Raw genomic sequence first — 19,811 nt, forward strand, 5'->3', positions numbered from 1 at the left:
AAATAAAACTAGATAAATACCGATTTATATTATTTTGTATTTTGAAATTTATGTCATTGAAGATACAAGACATCTTATGCTTTTTAATATTAGATGTGAGTAATCCATATCGGCTCAATATGGCACTGTTAATGCCCTTTGGAGAGAATTAACAGCGGCTAGTTCAAAACCAAGCTTTACTAAGTTTGTGAATATCTTATGCCGCATTTAAATGGCCTAATTACTAGATAACATTTTTATTTTTTGTTGTATATTTTGCTATAGATTAAAATATATTACAAAACTTGAATGCACTTTTAAAAGTAACAGCCATTGCAGAGCACATTCATCACTCGCTGTTAATAACAGTGTCTGGAACTGTAAAGTTTTTCGAAGCTAAAAACATCCATAACATAAAATTAAACGAACGAGACAGACGTGTGTGTGTCATCGAAACCCGCAGAAGAGTTAATTATTGTATTTTTTTGTAATAATCGAACGTGCAGCAGGCGCTGCAGTTACTAGTGCGTGTGTTCGAGTGTAATTCTTTCGATATAGGCGTTTTCATTGATAATAGTCCGTTTTAAATAATAAAATTCGTTTGGTGTTCACGTTGACGACGCCAGAGTGCCGCGGGGTTGGCAAAACAAAAAGTTGCCCGCTGTTGTGGACTTTTTGTCTGCAGCAGTTGGAATAAGTGTTTTAACCTATTGTGGCTAGTTAGATCTGTGAAATAAATTATAAATGTCTCTTTAAATCATTGTTACGGCTGATTTGTGTGTACGAAATAAGAGCAAAATGAGACAAGCCATAAAAGCGACGACTTTAACAATTTCTTCCATTTGCTGCTGTTTGCTACTGCTGGGCAGCAACAACGTGGGAGTTGCACGAGCAGGTAATAAAATTCCACTAAATATAAGATTTATAAAGATTTTGTCCCAAAATCATCAGTTTTTTTGTGTAAAAATGTAGAATTAGATTAAGCCAAGTTTAGGGCGTGTTCCCCAAACGTTGCTCGAGAAGACTCGTCATTTTCCTCGTCTTTTTTGTGTTTGTTCTTCGTTTATAACTCAACTCTCCCACACTGTCAGTGTGTGCGTGTTTGCGGCTCTCTTGCTCTGTAAATATGACGATCGCGCTCGCTACTCCCTAATTCTTCTCTCTCGGTCTCTCTGGCGCTCACGAGATCCAAACACTGCTTACGAACAGCGTTGGCAAAACAAAACTCAACAAACAACGCCTTTTTTACTACTCGTTCGTTTTTGGGAACTTATTGGGAGTTAGTAGAAAATTCAAATTGGCTGCTTATTTTGTTTGCTGTTGCCGGCATATATTTTGATTCCGGCAGCTGCAATGCGCATGCGGGGAAAAAGAACATATTGCATATTGAATAATTTGAATGATATGCAATGCCATAAAAATCATTTTACACGTGTCTTCCTGCTCCATATGTCAACCAAACAAAATGAGCAAATATTTTGAAATGTTACGTTTGGGGTTCCAAACGAATAATTTTACGCTGTGTGCAACAGTAAACATTGAAAGTTCATATGCAAACATTTTTATGACTAAAAATAAACAATTTCCACCGAAAAATTGTTCATCGCTTTTCATTGCCATGAAAGAGCTGGACAGACAGACAGATAGCGGACAGCTGGACCGCAAGACTCTTTTGCTAATTTATTTCCAATGCTTATAATTATTTCTTGGCCAAGGCGCAAATCATCCGCACTTCACAATTTCAGGGGAGAGGCGGAAATTACTTTTCAAAATCGGTCACGTCATATTTATTTCATTGAGAACATTAGCCAGATTTGTTTTCTCATTTTCTTTTTGTTTTATTATACATTTCCAATGTATTTTCGTGTGTAGTACATACTTGTCTTGTTCAAAAAAACTACATTGTGATTGCCAAGTATAGTAATAAAAGCTGCTGAAATTGCGTGTAATTTGTCGATTTATATAGCAGAAAAAGTAAATTGTATTTCTTGGATTTTAGTTGAGTTATCAAGAAACTAGTTCAAACTACATGCTTGCTTGACTATTGATTATTTTTCAAAATCAAATGTCGTGCGTGTTTCAGTTGTTTATGTTAGAACTCATTCCATTTCAGGTACCTGTCACAGGACATCTAAATTGGGTTGGGCGTACATATATATACTATATGGTATATATGTATAGGTGCAGCGGTATATCTAGATTGACTTTTACTAATCTGCTACATTTTTGCGCCCCTTTAAGTCACTGGTTGAACTTCCAAGTGCACATGAACTTTGCTAGTCTGTCTCCTGCTTGCTAAGGGTTGTTTTTGTTGTTACTGTTTACATATAAACTGCACCCACAAAGGCGACAGCGACGCCAACCCCTTTTTGGGGGGATGTTGTCGTGGGACGACAGACAATTGTTGTGGAGGCGAGGATTTCCGGGGACCTGTTATCACGCCTTGCCGCTTCTTTCTGCGTCTGTCTAAGTGGGCACTTTTCTACTGCATGCAGTCGCATAATAATAATAATAATGTCATGGCGACCAACAGTGTTTACACACAAACAATCAGTCCGATAACAGATTGCACTGCAATAGCGACAGACAAATGCCGTATGTTTATCCTTTCGAAGCCCTTATTTATTGCTCATAAAAAAACCAAGGACTTTGCGCACCCTGAATATAATGAATGCCACTCAAAATTTATAATTGAAAATCTTTATATACGAGGCGACTCGAACTGTATTGGCTGCTGTCCAAAGCGTAAAACTTTTGTTTTTGTTTTGGAATTTTTCAACTTAATTTATTTACGCCTGTGACAGTTTATATATGTAAACTTGTGCTTATTTTTGAACATTTAGGTCAGACTTGCGGTTTACTTTTTTACTGATTATATCTTTCTTGCTTTATTGTTTTTGCAGATTCTTTCAGCGATTACTTTTCCGATTACGAATGCAACCAGCCGCTGATGGAGCGTGCCGTTTTAACGGCCACTTCGTCTTTAACCGAACGTGGTCCGGACAAAGCGCGTTTAAATGGTGAGTGCAATTTTTTATTATTTTTGAGTGTTTGTTGAGTTATTTTTCTTTTTTACTTGTTACTCTTACTTATTTGAGTTGTTTTGATTAGTTTAGTAATTTGCGTAATAAGCTCCCCTTAGCCGCCATATTGTTTAAAATTATTCTGCAAAGCTCGTTGACAGCTCTACTCGCTAACAAGCCCTGCTAACTCGTCACAAAACTTTTGTCGCTGCTTTATGCTGAATGACACCAAGCGAGAAGAAGCAGCAGCGTATTAGCAAATTAGTTGATTAAGCGAAAAAAACGGAATGTTAAAGAAATACGTAAAATAGTTTGCAAACGACAAGCACACACAACAACAATCCAAATGAACAAACACATCTGCACACGTTGGGCATTCGATTTGAACACATGGACGCCAACTCTGCCACAGCTGACGCATGCGGTGGCTGCCATACAAATCGAGGAGCGGACACGCCTGATGAAATTTCATTTCATCGATGACTTTCTGTCCTCGCTGATTGGCCGTCTGCTAATGCGCAAATTTGTGAGCACGTGCACCAACGAGCCGTATCATCAAGTGCACTTTGAGCGTGATGTGCGTGGCAAGCCATATTGGGTGCCATCCAAGTCCGCCAAGGATAACAGCTCAACGCTCAGCTTTAATGTCTCGCATCAGGGCAGCCTGGTGCTATTAGCGGGTATTCGAGGCAGTCGGGATGACGCTGAGTTTGGCATTGGCACAGATGTTATGAAGATCGAGTATAGTGGCGGTAAGCCATTGGCAGAATTCTTTCGCCTCATGCAGAGCAAATTCTCGCCCCAGGAGTGGAGCTACATTGGGCGACCACAGCACACGGAGGGGGCACAGCTCAAGGCATTCATGCGTCACTGGTGCCTCAAGGAGGCCTACGTCAAGGAACTGGGCGTGGGCATTACTGTCGATCTCGAAAAGATAAGCTTTGCCGTGGACACCACGCATCCACTGGAGGAGGCCGTCTCCCCACTGTGCGCCACCACGTTGCGTTGCAACGGCACACCCATGACGCAATGGCACTTTGAGGAGCATTTAATCGCACACAAATACTGTGCGGCAATTGCGTTTCGCAATTGTTTGCCGCACGAGAATGCGCGCTTTGAGTTTGTGCCTTTCCAGGATCTGATAGAGCCAAGTGCAATTGCTGAGCAGCCTGAGGTGGTGGAATACTGCAAACAGGCGCTGCTGAAGCCGCAGAAACGACATTCCTAGCACAGAAACAATAGCATATAGAAATTAGCATAATCTTTGATACTGTAATAAATCTCTTTACATAAACGATAAGCAAAAATGACGAGTAGCAACAGCTAGTGTAACTATCAGGGCTGCAAAACGAGGAAGTTTTTGGTTGGGTTGGGTTCGGTTCAAGGCTTTGAGCCCGTAAGCTTAACGAAGTTTCTTTACTTGAAGGGTTTTTTTTTAGAATGCAAGGTTTATTTCCGAAGTTAAATATAAACCTGTAAAATTGATTGCATTTTAAAATATTTACCATTGTAGAATAAATATTTCTAATTTTATTATTTATTGCCTATTATCGATTTTTAAAAGGTGTTCAACTAGGGATGTTATTTTTCAAGTAACATTAATGCTATTTAATTATGTATAAATCCCTTTAAATTCTGAACTGGTTCATTGAGTTTACCTTTTAGTAACGACTTTCAGCCCTGGTAAACATGAATTTGTGATAGCTCACTGCTGCTTTACGATGAAGCTCCATGCAGCTGTCGGCATAAATTTTGATTTGCTTGCTAAAAATAACAAAGCAAGGAAAAAGGAAGCTAGAAGAGACGTAAGCCGGAAATATGATTAAAAGGCAATAAACCCAGAAATGTAGGCGCTCATGGCCCGCTCTTGTAATGGACCCCAGACATGGGCCAGACAACTGTGTTTGTTAAATAGCAGGAGGGAGCATAGAGAACCGTCAAGGGTAGCGATTTGTTAGGCAGTTATACTCAGTGTATTTTGGTTGTGTTTCGCCTCGTTTTTCGGAATTGTTTACCAATGTTTTGTCGATGGCAAGTTTGATGATGGCATTGAACCCAAGTTTGAGCGCAATTCAACTCAATTCAAACTATAATCCTCGACGATCCAGAATATACACACATACACAAACACACACAATATAATTCACACAGTCTTTGGACACACCGGGCCCATTAATGGAAACAATGGAACAGAGGAGAAAATCCGACTGTGGCAATTGTTTATGCTCAGTCCGTGTGCCATGTCCATTTAGTGTTAACACCAGCACTTTTGGTATTTTTCTTTGGCTCACCCCTAAACCATTTTTCCCACTGCAGTCTGCTGCATTTTGCGAATTTTGTGCGAGGGGTTGATCTCACCCCTTGCTTGACAATCGATTGAAGGACCTTTGCTTGTTATATTCGCTCTGTACCACTTGCAGCTGTCAAACGAAAATGGTCTTAAATTATGTTCTCTTAATTGGCGGGCAGGCGGCAATTTATATTGCTATATTTATTGTTGGTTGCCCAACATTTTGTCTGTAGCTAATCGAGTTGGCAATTTTTATTTTGTTTTTATTTTGATTTTTAAATTATCATTAATTTTTACTGCCCCAACCAACCGACAACCCAACAACCCACCCCCGATGACTTGACTTACTAAATGGTTATTAGCTGGCACCTCTTGGTCAGCCAAGCACTCGGACTTTGATCAGCGTCTGATTATTGATTTGGGTCTGGTGAGGAATGTCACGCACATTGCGCTGCAAGGACGACCGCACAGCAATGAGTATGTGACCGAATATACCATTAGCTACGGCATCACAGACCTCGAATTTGCCGACTATAAAGAGCCCGGCGGCAACGTAAAGGTAAGAGAGACTCAACCACCCGCCCAATCTCTAATCCTCCCAGTGTACAAATGTCATCTAAATGTGGTGGTGGTTCATCTGGTTACAAAACTGAGCAAAAGATTATGATTTTTATTAACATTTTATTTTATTTGTATTTTGGCTTGAGCTTTATTTTACTTTTTTCTTGGTTTACGGCATGTTTTATGTATTCATTTATTTGGTAACTAATAGTTAATGCTTGATTATCACACACAATCTTTCTTGAATTCTAACCTCTATACAACTAAATTGCACCCGGTGCAGGTAACTCTGCTTGGACGCCCGTCGAGAATACCTATAATCACTTTCTAACACTCGATCTGGGCGAGGCGATCATGGTGCGCAAGATCGCCACCATGGGACGCATGCACACCGATGAGTTTGTCACGGAGTATATCGTTCAGTACTCGGATGATGGCGAATATTGGCGCTCGTATGTTAATCCCACGAGTGAGCCGCAGGTATTGTGACTAATCCTAACAATATAGATTAAAAGCAGTAACTAATTCAAAATGCATAACTAAAACTCACTGCATGGTGACAGCATTACAAATCTGTAATTTTTTTATCTGTATACTAATGTAATTTTACGTATTGTGCAGATGTTCAAGGGCAACTCTGATGGCAATAACATACACTACAATATCTTTGAAGTGCCCATCATTGCACAATGGGTGCGCATAAATCCTACACGCTGGCACGATCGCATCTCAATGCGTGTCGAGCTCTACGGCTGTGAATACAGTAAGTTCAGGGTACATTTTACAAGATAAATTACTAATATTAATATTCTTCTGGCAGTTGCGGAGAACCTTTACTTCAATGGCACTGGCCTGGTGCGTTATGAGCTGAAGGAACATGCCATTGCATCGTTGCGCGAGTCCATACGCTTCCGTTTCAAAACAGCCTTTGCGAATGGCATTATGATGTATTCACGCGGTAGTCAAGGCGATTACTATGCGCTGCAGCTGAAGGACAATAAGATGGTGATGAATGTGAAACTGGGAACCAACTCGATGGCATCGCTTTCAGTGGGCAGTCTGCTGGATGACAATGTGTGGCACGATGTTGTCGTTTCGCGTAACAAACAGGACATTATCTTTTCCGTGGATCGTGTCATTGTTCGTAGTCGCATTAGTGGTGATTATACACGCTTGAATCTCAATCAGCAGCTGTATTTGGGCGGTGTGCCCAATGTGCAGGAGGGTCTCATAGTGCAGCAGAACTTTTCGGGCTGCTTGGAGAATATTTACTTCAACTCGACCAACTTTATTCGCGTCATGAAGGACAGCTACGAGCTGAACGAAGCCCATTTGTACACCAAAGTGAACAGTCTGTTTGCCTGCCCGTCGCCCTCAAATTATCCAGTTACCTTCACGACGCGTGGCTCGTTTGTCAAGCTAAAGGGCTATGAGAACTCGCAGCGTTTGAATGTGTCGTTCTATTTCCGCACCTACGAGGAGACGGGCGTCATGGTGCAGCATGAATTCTATTCGGGCGGCTATGTTAAAGTCTTTTTGGAGTTTGGCAAGGTTAAAATCGATTTGAGTATGAAGGACAGGCCACGAATTATACTCGACAACTATGAAGATCAGTTCAATGATGGCAAATGGCATTCATTTGTGCTTTCGATCGAACGCAATCGTTTGATTATCAACATCGATCAACGGCCTATGACAACGACCAAGAATATACAGATTGCTACGGGAAGTTTGTATTACATTGCTGGCGGCTTAGATCGAAATGGTTTTGTGGGCTGCATGCGTCTGATTTCGGTGGATGGCAACTACAAGTTGCCCCAGGATTGGGTGCAGGGCGAAGAGGTCTGTTGTGGCGATGAAGTTGTGGTCGATGCCTGCCAGATGATTGATCGCTGTAATCCCAATCCGTGCCAGCACAAGGGTGTCTGTCATCAGAACAGCATGGAGTTCTTCTGCGACTGTGCGCATACTGGCTATGCTGGCGCTGTCTGTCACACCTGTAAGTTGTCACAAAAAATACCTTTTAATTTATATGCCAACTCATTGCTTTTCTTTCGCTTTACAGCCAACAATCCATTGTCCTGTCAGGCTTTGAAGAATGTGCAGCATGTGCAGCAGCGCGTCAACCTCAACATCGATGTGGATGGCAGCGGTCCGCTGGAACCTTTCCCTGTTACCTGCGAGTTCTATTGTAAGTGTCGCCCTCTATAGTTTGAGCCAGCAGAAAATTAATTATCACTTTCTTTTGCAGCTGATGGACGCGTCATCACCACGCTGAGTCACAGTCAAGAGCACACAACCACTGTGGACGGCTTCCAGGAGCCGGGCTCCTTTGCGCAGTCAATTATGTACGATGCCAATCAGCTGCAGATCGAAGCGTTGCTAAATCGCTCACACAGCTGCTGGCAGCGTCTGAGCTATTCTTGTCATTCCTCGCGTCTTTTCAACTCACCTTGTAAGCAGTTAGTTCAGTGAATGCATTTATCACCTTGTTAACACTTTCATCTCTATAGCTGAGGCTGGCAACTTCCGTCCATTCGCCTGGTGGATCTCGCGTAACAATCAACCCATGGATTACTGGGCAGGCGCCTTGCCCGGTTCCCGTAAATGCGAATGCGGTATTCTGGGCAAATGTAATGATCCCACCAAGTGGTGCAACTGTGATTCCAATAGCTTAGAGTGGACTGAGGATGGCGGTGACATTCGTGAAAAGGAACATTTGCCGGTGCGTGCAGTTAAATTTGGTGACACTGGCACGCCGCTTGATGAGAAGTATGGTCGGTACACTTTGGGACCCATGCGCTGTGAAGGCGACGATTTGTTTAGCAACGTTGTTACGTTCCGCATTGCCGATGCTTCGATTAATCTGCCGCCGTTTGACATGGGACATTCGGGTGATATTTACTTGGAATTCCGCACCACACAAGAGAACGCTGTCATCTTCCACGCCACCGGACCCACCGATTACATCAAGCTGAGCTTGAATGGCGGCAACAAACTACAATTCCAATACCAAGCTGGCAGCGGTCCACTTGGTGTTAATGTGGGCACCAGCTATCATCTGAATGATAACAACTGGCATACGGTGAGCGTGGAGCGCAATCGTAAGGAGGCGCGTCTGGTTGTCGATGGCTCGATCAAGGCGGAAGTGCGTGAACCCCCAGGCCCAGTACGTGCTCTGCATTTGACCTCAGATCTGGTTATTGGCGCTACCACAGAGTATCGTGATGGATATGTGGGTTGCATTCGTGCTCTGTTGCTTAATGGAAAAATGGTGGATCTGAAGGACTATTCTAAGCGTGGCTTGTACGGCATTAGCACGGGTTGCGTGGGTCGTTGCGAGTCGAGTCCTTGCCTCAACAACGGCACCTGTATTGAACGTTACGATGGCTATAGCTGTGACTGCCGTTGGAGCGCCTTTAAGGGACCCATTTGTGCAGATGGTAAGTAACGACATTGCCAACACTTTGGGAAGTTAATAAACTGTTTGTCTTCTTTGCAGAAATTGGCGTCAACTTGCGTTCCGCTTCGATTATTCGCTATGAGTTTGAGGGCTCCTTCCGCTCCACAATAGCCGAGAACATTCGCGTGGGATTCACCACCACCATACCCAAGGGTTTCCTGCTGGGCTTCACCTCGAATCTGACTGGCGAATATTTGACCATACAGATTTCCAATTCAGGTAACTTGATTAAGCTATTATTTATTTACCTTTGCATTAAAATATTGTTTATTTCAGGTCATTTGCGCTGTGTCTTTGACTTTGGTTTCGAGCGGCAGGAAATTATATTCCCCAAAAAGCATTTCGGCTTAGGTCAATACCACGACGTGCGTTTCATGCGCAAGAACAGCGGGTCAACGGTGGTGCTGCAAGTGGACAACTACGAGCCCGTTGAGTATCACTTTGACATTAAGGCTTCAGCGGATGCGCAGTTCAATAACATTCAATACATGTACATTGGCAAGAACTTGTCAATGACGGATGGTTTTGTGGGTTGTGTGTCACGCGTGCAATTCGATGATATCTATCCGCTCAAACTGATGTTCCAGCAGAATCCTCCCAACAATGTCAAGTCACTGGGCAGTAAGTGATTCCCAATTGAATTATAAATACTTTACTTCAATTTCGTGTTTGTCTTCTAGCAAATTTGACTGAAGACTTCTGCGGCGTGGAGCCGGTAACGCATCCGCCCATTGAAATAGAAACTCGCCCACCACCTTTGGTGGATGAGGAGAAGTTGCGCAAGGCATACAACGAAGTGAACTCGGTGCTGCTGGCATGTAAGTATTTATGTTGTTCTTTATATGAATTCCTTTCTAATACACATTTTCTTACTTATAGTCTTACTCGCAATACTTTTCCTGCTGCTGTGTCTGATGTTCTTCCTCATCGGTCGCTACTTGCACCGTCACAAAGGAGATTATCTGACGCATGAGGATAATGGCGCCGATGGTGCTGATGACCCCGATGATGCTGTGCTCCACTCAACCACGGGTCACCAGGTCAGGAAGCGTACGGAGATTTTCATCTAAATATCAACCAAAACGAAGATCCGCCATTTTGTTGAAAATCAATTGCCTTAAACAAACAACAGCAGCATAACTCACAAAAACCCAAAAAAAAAACAAACAAAATTTTCTATACACTTTCAATCAAACGAATTAGGATATAAATATTATAGATGATCAAAAGGCTTTCTCCACGCACACACGTACACACACACTGCCAATGATTTTGGGCAAGTTTTTTGCTTTAAATTTGGTTGACAATTGGTTGCTAAAATTATTACATATGAACACTTACCGTGACGTATCTGTAACCTTTGATTTTTGTTGTTTTATGGCATTTTATTTTAATTTGTGTAACTCGAATCTTTTGAAACTCTCAATAGTCATCCAAAACCGTCCATTTTTGTTTAGTTAACTTTTATACACAATTTTGTTTACCAAATTAAGTTACGATTGTACTTTTAAGTGCTCGGTCAAATCCAGCCAAATACGTTTATGTGTATTTGTGAATGTGTACCACATAAGCGACAACATTCCATTATAATTAATACGATGTTCACACACTTCTCTCCTCTCCTCTATATATTGTATAATGTAAATCATTTCAAATGTCTTCTAATTTACAAAAAAAAAAGAATATAAAAACACAAACATGATTGAAACAAATCAAGTGAATCATTTTGTGTAGTACAATAAAATGCTAAGTTTTAAACATTTAGTAAAACAAAAACAAAAACGAATTGTATTTTTGGAAAATGCAATTGCATATTTGAAATATACTTTATAACATATGTATATATGGATAGAACTACTGCAAAAACATCTATACACTGTGTGTTTACACAGTCACTGACATAATAATAAAGAATTTTCAAATTTCAATAAAATTAATTATAAATACAAGACGACGAGTGGAATTGTTTTATGAACTTACCGGATGAATGGTTAAATATTAGAACTACTTGATGATTGTTCTCTTTTTTTTCAGTCTCTTAATGTTTATTTAATATAATGTTGTATACTAAAAATATATGTAAATGTTTTTGTATATGTATTTGTGTGTGTATGGGTGTATACATAATTTTGTTTTGTGTTCTTTTTTATAGGCTATTCCATGTAGTTTATTTATAATATGTATAACAATATCGTTTAACGCTAGTTTTGATTACTACGGGTATTCGTTTATTATGATTTGTTGTAATTTATTTAGATTTATTACGTTTTCTTCTCTACTATGGTACTGGAATATTTCGGTTCGTGTCTGTGTATAATAATACTATATTATCCAACAACAGTCTAAATCGCATCTAACGCTAAGATACTAAATGTTATATGTATGTAGAAATAACACTGGGTGGGTTACAAAATATGCAAATACTTGGCAATATACTATGTGTTCTATATATGTTGAGTATGTCGAGTTGAGGTCGTTATTCAATACGTATTTATGCCGGTTGCCATAGCTTATGCTAATTATTCATTCATTGTACTTATTTTTTAAGTATTTTCAAATGTTCGATAATCGTTTTCGTTTTATTTTTTACTGATTGTTTAGCTGCACCCAGCCAGCGTTCGTTCGTTAAAGATGGATAATGCTATCATCTGCTAATTGTGCCTAGTGCCATTGTGTTTTTGGGGATTTTTGGATATGTTTTAACAGTTAGAGAGCTTCGGTCAACGTTACTACAAATGGAAGCCAACAATTTTTTGCCATATTGATTATGTACTTTGATTAGTATTTAGTTGATACTACTTAGTATATATGCTTTGGATATTCTTTTTCTCTATACTTTTTTTTGACCCAAAAATGATAAACTATCACAAATCGTCAAAAATCGCTAAGCAACAATGAAATGAGAAGCAATTAGAGCGTGTTTTAGCGCTCCACACACTTACTGACTTGCCAAGTAGTGTAGCTTATATTGTCCACAGTTCGGGTTCTCGTTCTCGTTGTTTAGTTGTGCACATTGTTGTTCGCCAGCATGCGATAGCGATTGAGCAGCATCAAGGCGGTATCTTGGGCGGGCTTTATCTTGCCATACATCTCCTCGTGGGCGCCCATCAGAATTCGTTCTCACAAAATCGAGCAGATCCCAAACATGATCGACACCATGCACAACATGGCCACAATATCGCGATGCAGCTTTCGGTCTCGGTTGAAGGGACGTGTGGCAAAGTTCTCTTTGCGTGCCTTGCGCAGCAGCCAAAGGGGCACAAACAAATGCAATAGATCCGGAAACATAAAGCCAATATCACGCACCACTTGATGAGCTGCTCCCTCTCCACGCACCACATTCAGAAAGAACTGATCGAAGCTGCCGGCGAGTATGTGCAACAAAGCGATGCCCACGATGCAGAACACTTTCTTGGGCTTCACCACATTCGTGGTGTTAGCCAGATGCATCACCAGCACAGTGGAGAACAACTCTGTTATCTGAAAGGAGTAGAGCGAAGGAGTCAGTAAGGTAGTAAACAAATTGAAAATTTATAATGGCTATATAATATTATGGAATTCAATTGCACTTAAGAATTATATTGACAAACACGATTAGTACTGATGCTCGAATTTTGAGTTCCCTTATGTTTTTTTCAGCTTACTATCAAAAAAGATTTTAAAGATAGAAAAAATTTGAATTCAAAAATTAATTTTCTGTGTGTGGAAATTTTGCTATAAGATTTTCTTTCCCTTAAAGACTAAATAAAATTCAATTTGGATTCGAATCAAAATTATTTAAAATATAATACATAATAACTACATAAATATAATTTTCTGTCTTAGATAAAAATTGTTGTCAATCATTTTTTGCCCTAGATGTAGCTTCAAATGAAATTAATAATTAAAGTTGAATTACAATAAAAAACTATCGAATTAGAGCATAGATTGTTAGTCAATGATTTTTGTTCTCGATTTTTGTTGTGCTTTTACGTTGGCCACTTGGGATTCCCATGAAGTGCACTTGATCCGTTGGTCGATTGCCGATTGCAGTCGCTCATTAACGTGGTCAAAAGTTTTCAGTTTAGACCTCTCGAAACTTTCGCCTTGGCCATTTAACAAATTTTACACGGCCAGCAGAAACAGCAGAGGCGCATGACTTATCCTTAAATATATCTTGAGTGCTCGTAATCGTTGTGGCCGTGTGGAGGCGTTGCAAGTTTAGAAGTGACGTTGCACGTGAAGCACGAGTTAAGCATCGGATGGGCAAAGTTTAAGTTCGAACACGAACATGAACACGGCGCATATTGTGCAAGTTTTAAGCATCGGCATTTTCAACTCAACTGAACTTTGCTAATAAATTATGGATGGCCACTGTCCACAGACATACACATGTGAAGCAGGTGAAACTTACCGTGAAGAAGAGCTGGTGATTCCATTGTTTGTAGTAGTCATCGTTGTAATAGTTGATGTACGCCCACCAGGCATAGTAATGCGAGAAGATGGACAACAGGAAGAGGAACAACATCGAGTAGCGCACACGTTGTTGTAGGATCAGGGCAATCAGACGTTTGATGCACTCGTAGAACGCAATGACGGCAAACACTGTGAGTATCCACATCTTGAAGCTGTTGGGCGTGGCATTGAAGTACATGTGCTTGTAGGCGGCCACTCCCGACTCGTAGGGACCCTTGAACACCGTGTCCCAGCATGAGCAACTGCAGAAATGTCGGTCCACATAGCGTGAATAGTTCTCCCAAAAGTACCACAAGATGACCATGTGAGCCGGTGGCAGCAATGCGGGCGCCAATGAGCCGCAAGCGGTGGGCAACCAGGTTGCATCAAACATCTTGTTCTCCTGCTGTCAATGTTCAACTTGAATTGAACTGTCTGTGAGATGTAGTCTGGCGCTTTGTGTGTATGGCCTTCACTTGTCGCCTGGCAATGTCCTGCTGTGCTGGTAATCCTTCTTAGTCCATGCTCAACAACAGCTTAAAACTGCAATTGGAAAATGGATAGTAAATATTTAGAAATAAATGTAAAAAGGATTTCATTCAAAAACTATGTAAATATTTAGAAATAAATATGAAACGGATTTCATTCAAAAACTATGTTATTGCTTCATTAAAACTTTAGTTATTGACAAATTTTTTCGGGCAAAATATAAAAAATGATTAATTTATAAATCTATAAATTTATCAGATATTCATTTAAGTCTTCCCTTGTATTAAAATATTATATAGTATATATCACAGTTGAGTTGTAGACTTTTCTGACGTAAATACATACAAACAAGTATACGATATAAGTTAATTCGGATCTCGATTGATTGAACTAAACTATAATTCTTATTTTACTTAACTCAAAAAGCCTTCGAAATTGATGGATTCAATAGCAATATCTGATTGAAGTTGGCTTTATAAAATTAAAGTTACAGATAGTAATTTCAGATGTCTTTATTCAATTCAATTTTTCGGGGTTTCTTTGTCATTTAAAAAATAATCTCATAATGGATAACTTTCAATTTTTCAACATTCAACATTCAGTTTAGATTCCACACATTTCGATTAGCCCAACGATACGTGTTTAACTAAAAATAGTAGTCTCAAATATTCAATTGCTTGTTTATATTCTATTTTTATGTCTGATTTCCTTGCATGCTTCAAAGAGCTGCACCTTAAAGTGAAATAACAAATTGATTGCAATCAAAGGTAATTACTAGCTACATTCTTCATTTTCCAAACATGAAAAATGAAAAGTAAAAAAAAAATAAATGTTGCAATTTCTTTTTGAATGGCTTTCATAAAATTGTTGCTGTTTACTCGTCAAACATTTGCTCTACTTATGAAAATAAACAGAAGAGCGCACAGAACATTAACAATCAGCGCATTTCAATTGTCGAAATATGGTCTATATATGTTCTCGTATATAAATAAACCTCACCATTTTGGCACAAAAAGTGCTTGAGTATTCCAATTCATAAGTGTGAGTACAAATTCGAATACTATACGGTACTCGTAGCTCGTTTATATAGAGTATACATAGGTAACTCGGAGGCCGAGAGTGTTGTCACTGGGCTGAAGAATTGAAGCAATTATAAATTCATACGCTGGCAGAACATGAACAGTGAGACACAACCAGCATGCATTTCACACTGACGACGATCCTCCTGGCCTGGCTGCCAAAAAAAAATTAAAAGACAAAAAAAGAAAGACACAAGCGACGTCAAACGTGCGGTCATTAGTGCCTCACAATGTGGACGATGCCAACTGCAACGGCTTGTGGCTGCTGCAGCATTGTTCCAAAAGGGTGCGGGCAACGATTTGAGGCAAGAATATCATAGTTGAGGAGGCACACGAAAAACAAGCAAAAAAATCTACAGTCGAGTGTACTCGACTGTGAGATACCTGCTACCCAATACTAATACAATGTTCTATAAATATATCAAATGAATATACAAAATTTACTAAAATATACCAAAGACTATATTTGGTATATCGATATAGTAATACACTCAAAAACATAATATACTAAGTAAATATACAAAAAATATTAATATGTACCGAATTAGTATTCGGTATATCAATGTAGAACTATATTCAAAATTTAACATATAGAACCAAACACCACTAAAACCATAATCTAAAAATATACTTAATAAAATACTAAAAATACTTAAATATTCCAAAGGGTATATAGTACAAAATTTACTGATTGCAGTAGTCGTTTTTGACATTCAAAAGCATTTTTTTGAAAAACTTCTATAATTTGTACTCGATTACAACCAAATTGTACCTGCCTGTTACATACACTTCCTCTAGGCACAAAGTTATAATACTCTTCTACCCTAGGGGTAACAGGAATAAAAATGTACACAAGTGTTGGCCCAGTCCCTGCCGCACAGTCCGAACAGTTGGGCGTCAGTTTAATTAATGCTGATGCCGCTATATCTGAATCTGAATCTGCAGCTGCTAGTTGAAAAAAAGTATTTCGATTTGTTTTGCTGTTGCGCCACAACTACAAAAAAATTAAAACACAAACAAAAACAAACGCAACGTGCACATTGACGTCATGGTTCTTCAATGAAGACTTTTTTCTGTTGGTGTTTAAGTTATGAAATGCGGGAGCAAGCAAACAGAACAACAAAAAATCTACCGCAACCAACAAATTAACATTCACCGAATCGAGAACGGAAACTTAGTTGGGCATGAAAGTAAAGTGCTTGAAATATTTAATTTAAATCAGCCTCAATTTCATTTTATGCCGCGAAATATTTTCCATTTGTATGGAAATTGCACACCGCGTCTGCTTCAGGCATTATCTGTCGATGCCTATTATGTTAAAATGTTAGCCGCCATCGAAATCCAATAACCGCAGCTGGATTTCCAAAGCTCTAATGATACCACATTACTTCAGGGTTCACTGTCTGTGTGTTTGTGGCAAGTGGTAAATGCACGATGAACGAGATAGTCAATAGAGTGAACAGGGAAAATTACTTAGCGCATTGATGAGTGATACAATATTATAGAATGTAGATGGTTTGAAATTGAAATGCATATTCCGTTGAACTATGTATCTAAAAGGCTCAATGTGCAAATAATGGTGAACTATTGAAGTTTATAGTAAATAATATATAAGCTTTGGGTTCTGACGCAAAAATATACACAAGTATAAAAAATGAATAGTAATTCTTATAGTTGTGGAACAAAAAATAAAAGTACATTTAAAAATATTGCTAACACTGATGTGATTGAGAATTATGAGTATGATTATATAGCATCATTAAATAAATAATTGCATATGATATATATAAAAAAATATAAAAAAAATTAATTCGATGTATTAGGTATTCCTGAGTACAAACAGAAAAATTTATGTTATTCTTAGAAATTAACAGCAAGTTAATAAAAGAAAGAAAATAAAAGCCCAAAAGTGCGGTATTATTCTTAAAATATACCAATTGAACTTACCAAAAATTAAAAAAAAATATTCAAATATACCAAAAATACATTCTCAATATACCATAAAGTACAAATATACAAGATTGGCAGACAAAGCAACTAGGACCCCATTGCAGTTGGCGTTTTAAATTTTTGATTTTGATACTAAAAAGTTGATTTTGATACTATTTGTCAAAGTTTGTAATCAAATTCTTTTCAACTTTAGCCAACTCTTTTTAGAGCATTCCTACTATTTAGTGCAATCAGTTTGAAGTATTTTTCGCAGTGTTCTATAAACACTCCATTGGCAATTCACTAACCGGCTATCAAGATGTTCGCGAGTTCATGCCACATAGTCGTATTACTCCCTCAAGTTTTGTTTGCCAAGCTATCGAATTAAACTTTGTGCTACTTACACAAAATGCATATAAAATGCAAAATGTCTGAGCTGTGTGTGACATCGTTGTGCGATGTCGTGAAGCTTGAGCATTAGGACACAAAACCCTTCTCTCAATCTCGCACGCAGTCACAATTTCTCTAAAGGCTTCATGTAAACAAACACCTCCTGCAGCCCCAACAACAACAACAATAATAATTATGCTCGTGACAGTAAAACCGTCAACAGTCAACGCGCCCATCACTTGACTTGCATTGTAGGCAACGTGCCACTGCGATGGCAACGGCAAAGGCAACGTGTCGTATGTGTAATGTGCGAGGGTGACATTCACGCCCACTGCGCCCGCTGGGCTTGTTAATGTCTGGGCACTGGGTGTGTCTAGGCACTGTGTGTGTGTGTGTTGGTTGTTTGCCATTGAGTTCTGTTCTTTGCATGCTCATTTGTGTCTTCTTCAATTGTCGTTGCCAGCTGCTGTCGTTGTTATTGTTGTTGTTGTTGATTCCTTCTAGCACGCCAGACGCTTTGTCTCGGCGCCAGCGGCTTATTGTTGTTGTTTGCTTGCTGCTCCTGCTGGAGCGGCCATAAAAGTGTTTTTGATTTACATACGAGTATATGCAACATTTAAGAGTCCGAGCATTAAAGCCGGCCTGCCTTGATATGCAACAATATTACGTATACGACGCGTGTCGTTCGCAAATGAGATATTAAGCATGCATTGAATGATGAGCTCGGCACACGACACCCACTCGCATAACGAGCACGTGTATGTAAGTGTGTGTGTGCGAGTGTTCGACGTTTATATTGAGATAAATCGCTGGCAATAAGAATATTTGCCACTGCCTATGCATGACGTTTGTTTGGTCAATATTTATTCAGCCTTCAATCACGATACGGCGCCTCAGACACACTCAGTTACTAACACACACTCTTACACTCCCACACACACACACTCTCCAACACACATACACTTACACTCCCACACACATTTACACACAGACACAGTCTATCACTTAGCCACATCTATACAAAGTCCATATACAAACTATCAGCAGCAAATGCAATACAATTGTAACGCTGTCAATGTCGCTGTTGTTGATGGCAAATTGCTTTCAGCTGCTGCCGTTGCCGTTGCCATTGCCGCTGCTCGGACCGAGTGAGCACTGCATCCTGCGCACAAGTACACAAGTACAATGAACCAGAGAGACGCAATCGGAAGCCGGTGAAGCGTCTGTACGAAGGCAATAGCAATACAACGCATAAAAGGGCAACAAAAATGCGGGTACACACATTGAAAAATCGAAATAAAATTAAGTTACCAAAAAAACAAAACGGAGTTTGGGTTACAGTAACAACTATGTATATACATATATATATGACACCCACTGAGCTCAATCTTTGAATGGGATGCTGGCACCCACAACACATACACACACTTTGGAAGAGGCAAACACTTACATTCCTTTGCCACGCTTTTCTCTTTAGTTGCCACACATTTTACTTTACTTATTGCACAATTAGTTTTTATTGAATTATATTTTGCAAATTAAATAACAGGCCAAAGCGATGCAATTTAATATGTGAACAGGCAAAAAAACTTCTGCTCTGGTTTGAATAACAACCGCGGGCGCGTCGTGAAAAAGCCGACTGAAATTTTTGTTATGCTGGCTGCGTGTGATTTTGCTGCTCTTGACTTGAGCACGATGCTTCGACTTCGACGACGGCGTCGACGACGATGACTGCGAAAACCCATCGGCCATGGCTAGCGCCGGCGCCGGCGTCGTTTGCCGTTTCTGTTGCTGTTGCCGTTGTCTGGCCAATGGATTCTAACAACAACAAAATACTGGGCGCGCAGCTCTCAGCTGATGACACCCTAACTTCCGCAGCTGCTCTCTCTTTAGCAACTGTTCTCTCTCTCTCTCTCTCTCTGTATAAAATACTGGGAAATGCTGGGCTGAAAAGGGAAATGCAATTATTCGTTGACGGTATTAAGTATACGCACTGTTGCTGCCGGTCAGGCAAACGGCGATTGCATAGACAGCGTCAAGTGAAAGGCCAAATACATAGATAGAGTATTTACATATATGGTTTGTTTTCTTTTTTTGCGAGTCAGTTTTTCACAACTATTTTCTTGGCGCGCTTTGCACCTGTTGAAGCCAACAACTTTGTCCCGTGTGTGTTT

General features: G+C 39.8%; 3 protein-coding genes across 6 annotated transcripts; 2 read left to right on the forward strand and 1 right to left on the reverse strand.

The window, feature by feature from the left end:
- Positions 1-395: 395 nt before the first annotated feature.
- Positions 396-11,060, forward strand: LOC133840878 (neurexin-4). Of its 3 annotated transcripts, none has more exons than XM_062273030.1 (12): positions 396-874; positions 2,883-2,999; positions 6,137-6,333; positions 6,475-6,616; positions 6,674-7,852; positions 7,919-8,044; positions 8,105-8,308; positions 8,367-9,296; positions 9,356-9,535; positions 9,593-9,937; positions 9,997-10,134; positions 10,196-11,060. In XM_062273030.1, exons 1-12 carry the CDS (start codon positions 778-780, stop codon positions 10,384-10,386), a joined length of 3,846 nt encoding a protein of 1,281 aa, XP_062129014.1. In that variant the 5' UTR covers positions 396-777; the 3' UTR covers positions 10,387-11,060. The 3 variants fall into 3 exon arrangements, with proteins under 3 accessions (XP_062129014.1, XP_062129013.1, XP_062129015.1); XM_062273029.1 differs by lacking the exon at positions 6,137-6,333 and adding an exon at positions 5,655-5,851 and having other exon boundaries at positions 397-874; XM_062273031.1 differs by lacking the exons at positions 396-874; positions 2,883-2,999 and adding an exon at positions 5,713-5,851.
- LOC133840885 (L-aminoadipate-semialdehyde dehydrogenase-phosphopantetheinyl transferase) lies at positions 3,202-4,594 on the forward strand. Its single transcript, XM_062273042.1, has one exon. It carries the CDS (start codon positions 3,349-3,351, stop codon positions 4,228-4,230), a length of 882 nt encoding a protein of 293 aa, XP_062129026.1. The 5' UTR covers positions 3,202-3,348; the 3' UTR covers positions 4,231-4,594.
- Positions 11,061-11,123: 63 nt separating the features above from the next.
- On the reverse strand, positions 11,124-19,439 carry LOC133840886 (uncharacterized). Of its 2 annotated transcripts, none has more exons than XM_062273043.1 (3): positions 19,088-19,425; positions 13,710-14,293; positions 11,124-12,796 (listed from the first exon to the last, which is right to left on the reverse strand). In XM_062273043.1, exons 2-3 carry the CDS (start codon positions 14,142-14,144, stop codon positions 12,437-12,439), a joined length of 795 nt encoding a protein of 264 aa, XP_062129027.1. In that variant the 5' UTR covers positions 14,145-14,293; positions 19,088-19,425; the 3' UTR covers positions 11,124-12,436. The 2 variants fall into 2 exon arrangements, with proteins under 2 accessions (XP_062129027.1, XP_062129028.1); XM_062273044.1 differs by lacking the exon at positions 11,124-12,796 and adding an exon at positions 13,325-13,648 and having other exon boundaries at positions 19,088-19,439.
- Between the last annotated feature and the right edge of the window lie 372 nt (positions 19,440-19,811).

This window comes from Drosophila sulfurigaster, chromosome 3 (genome assembly GCF_023558435.1).
Source record: "Drosophila sulfurigaster albostrigata strain 15112-1811.04 chromosome 3, ASM2355843v2, whole genome shotgun sequence".
Lineage (NCBI taxonomy): Eukaryota > Metazoa > Arthropoda > Insecta > Diptera > Drosophilidae > Drosophila > Drosophila sulfurigaster.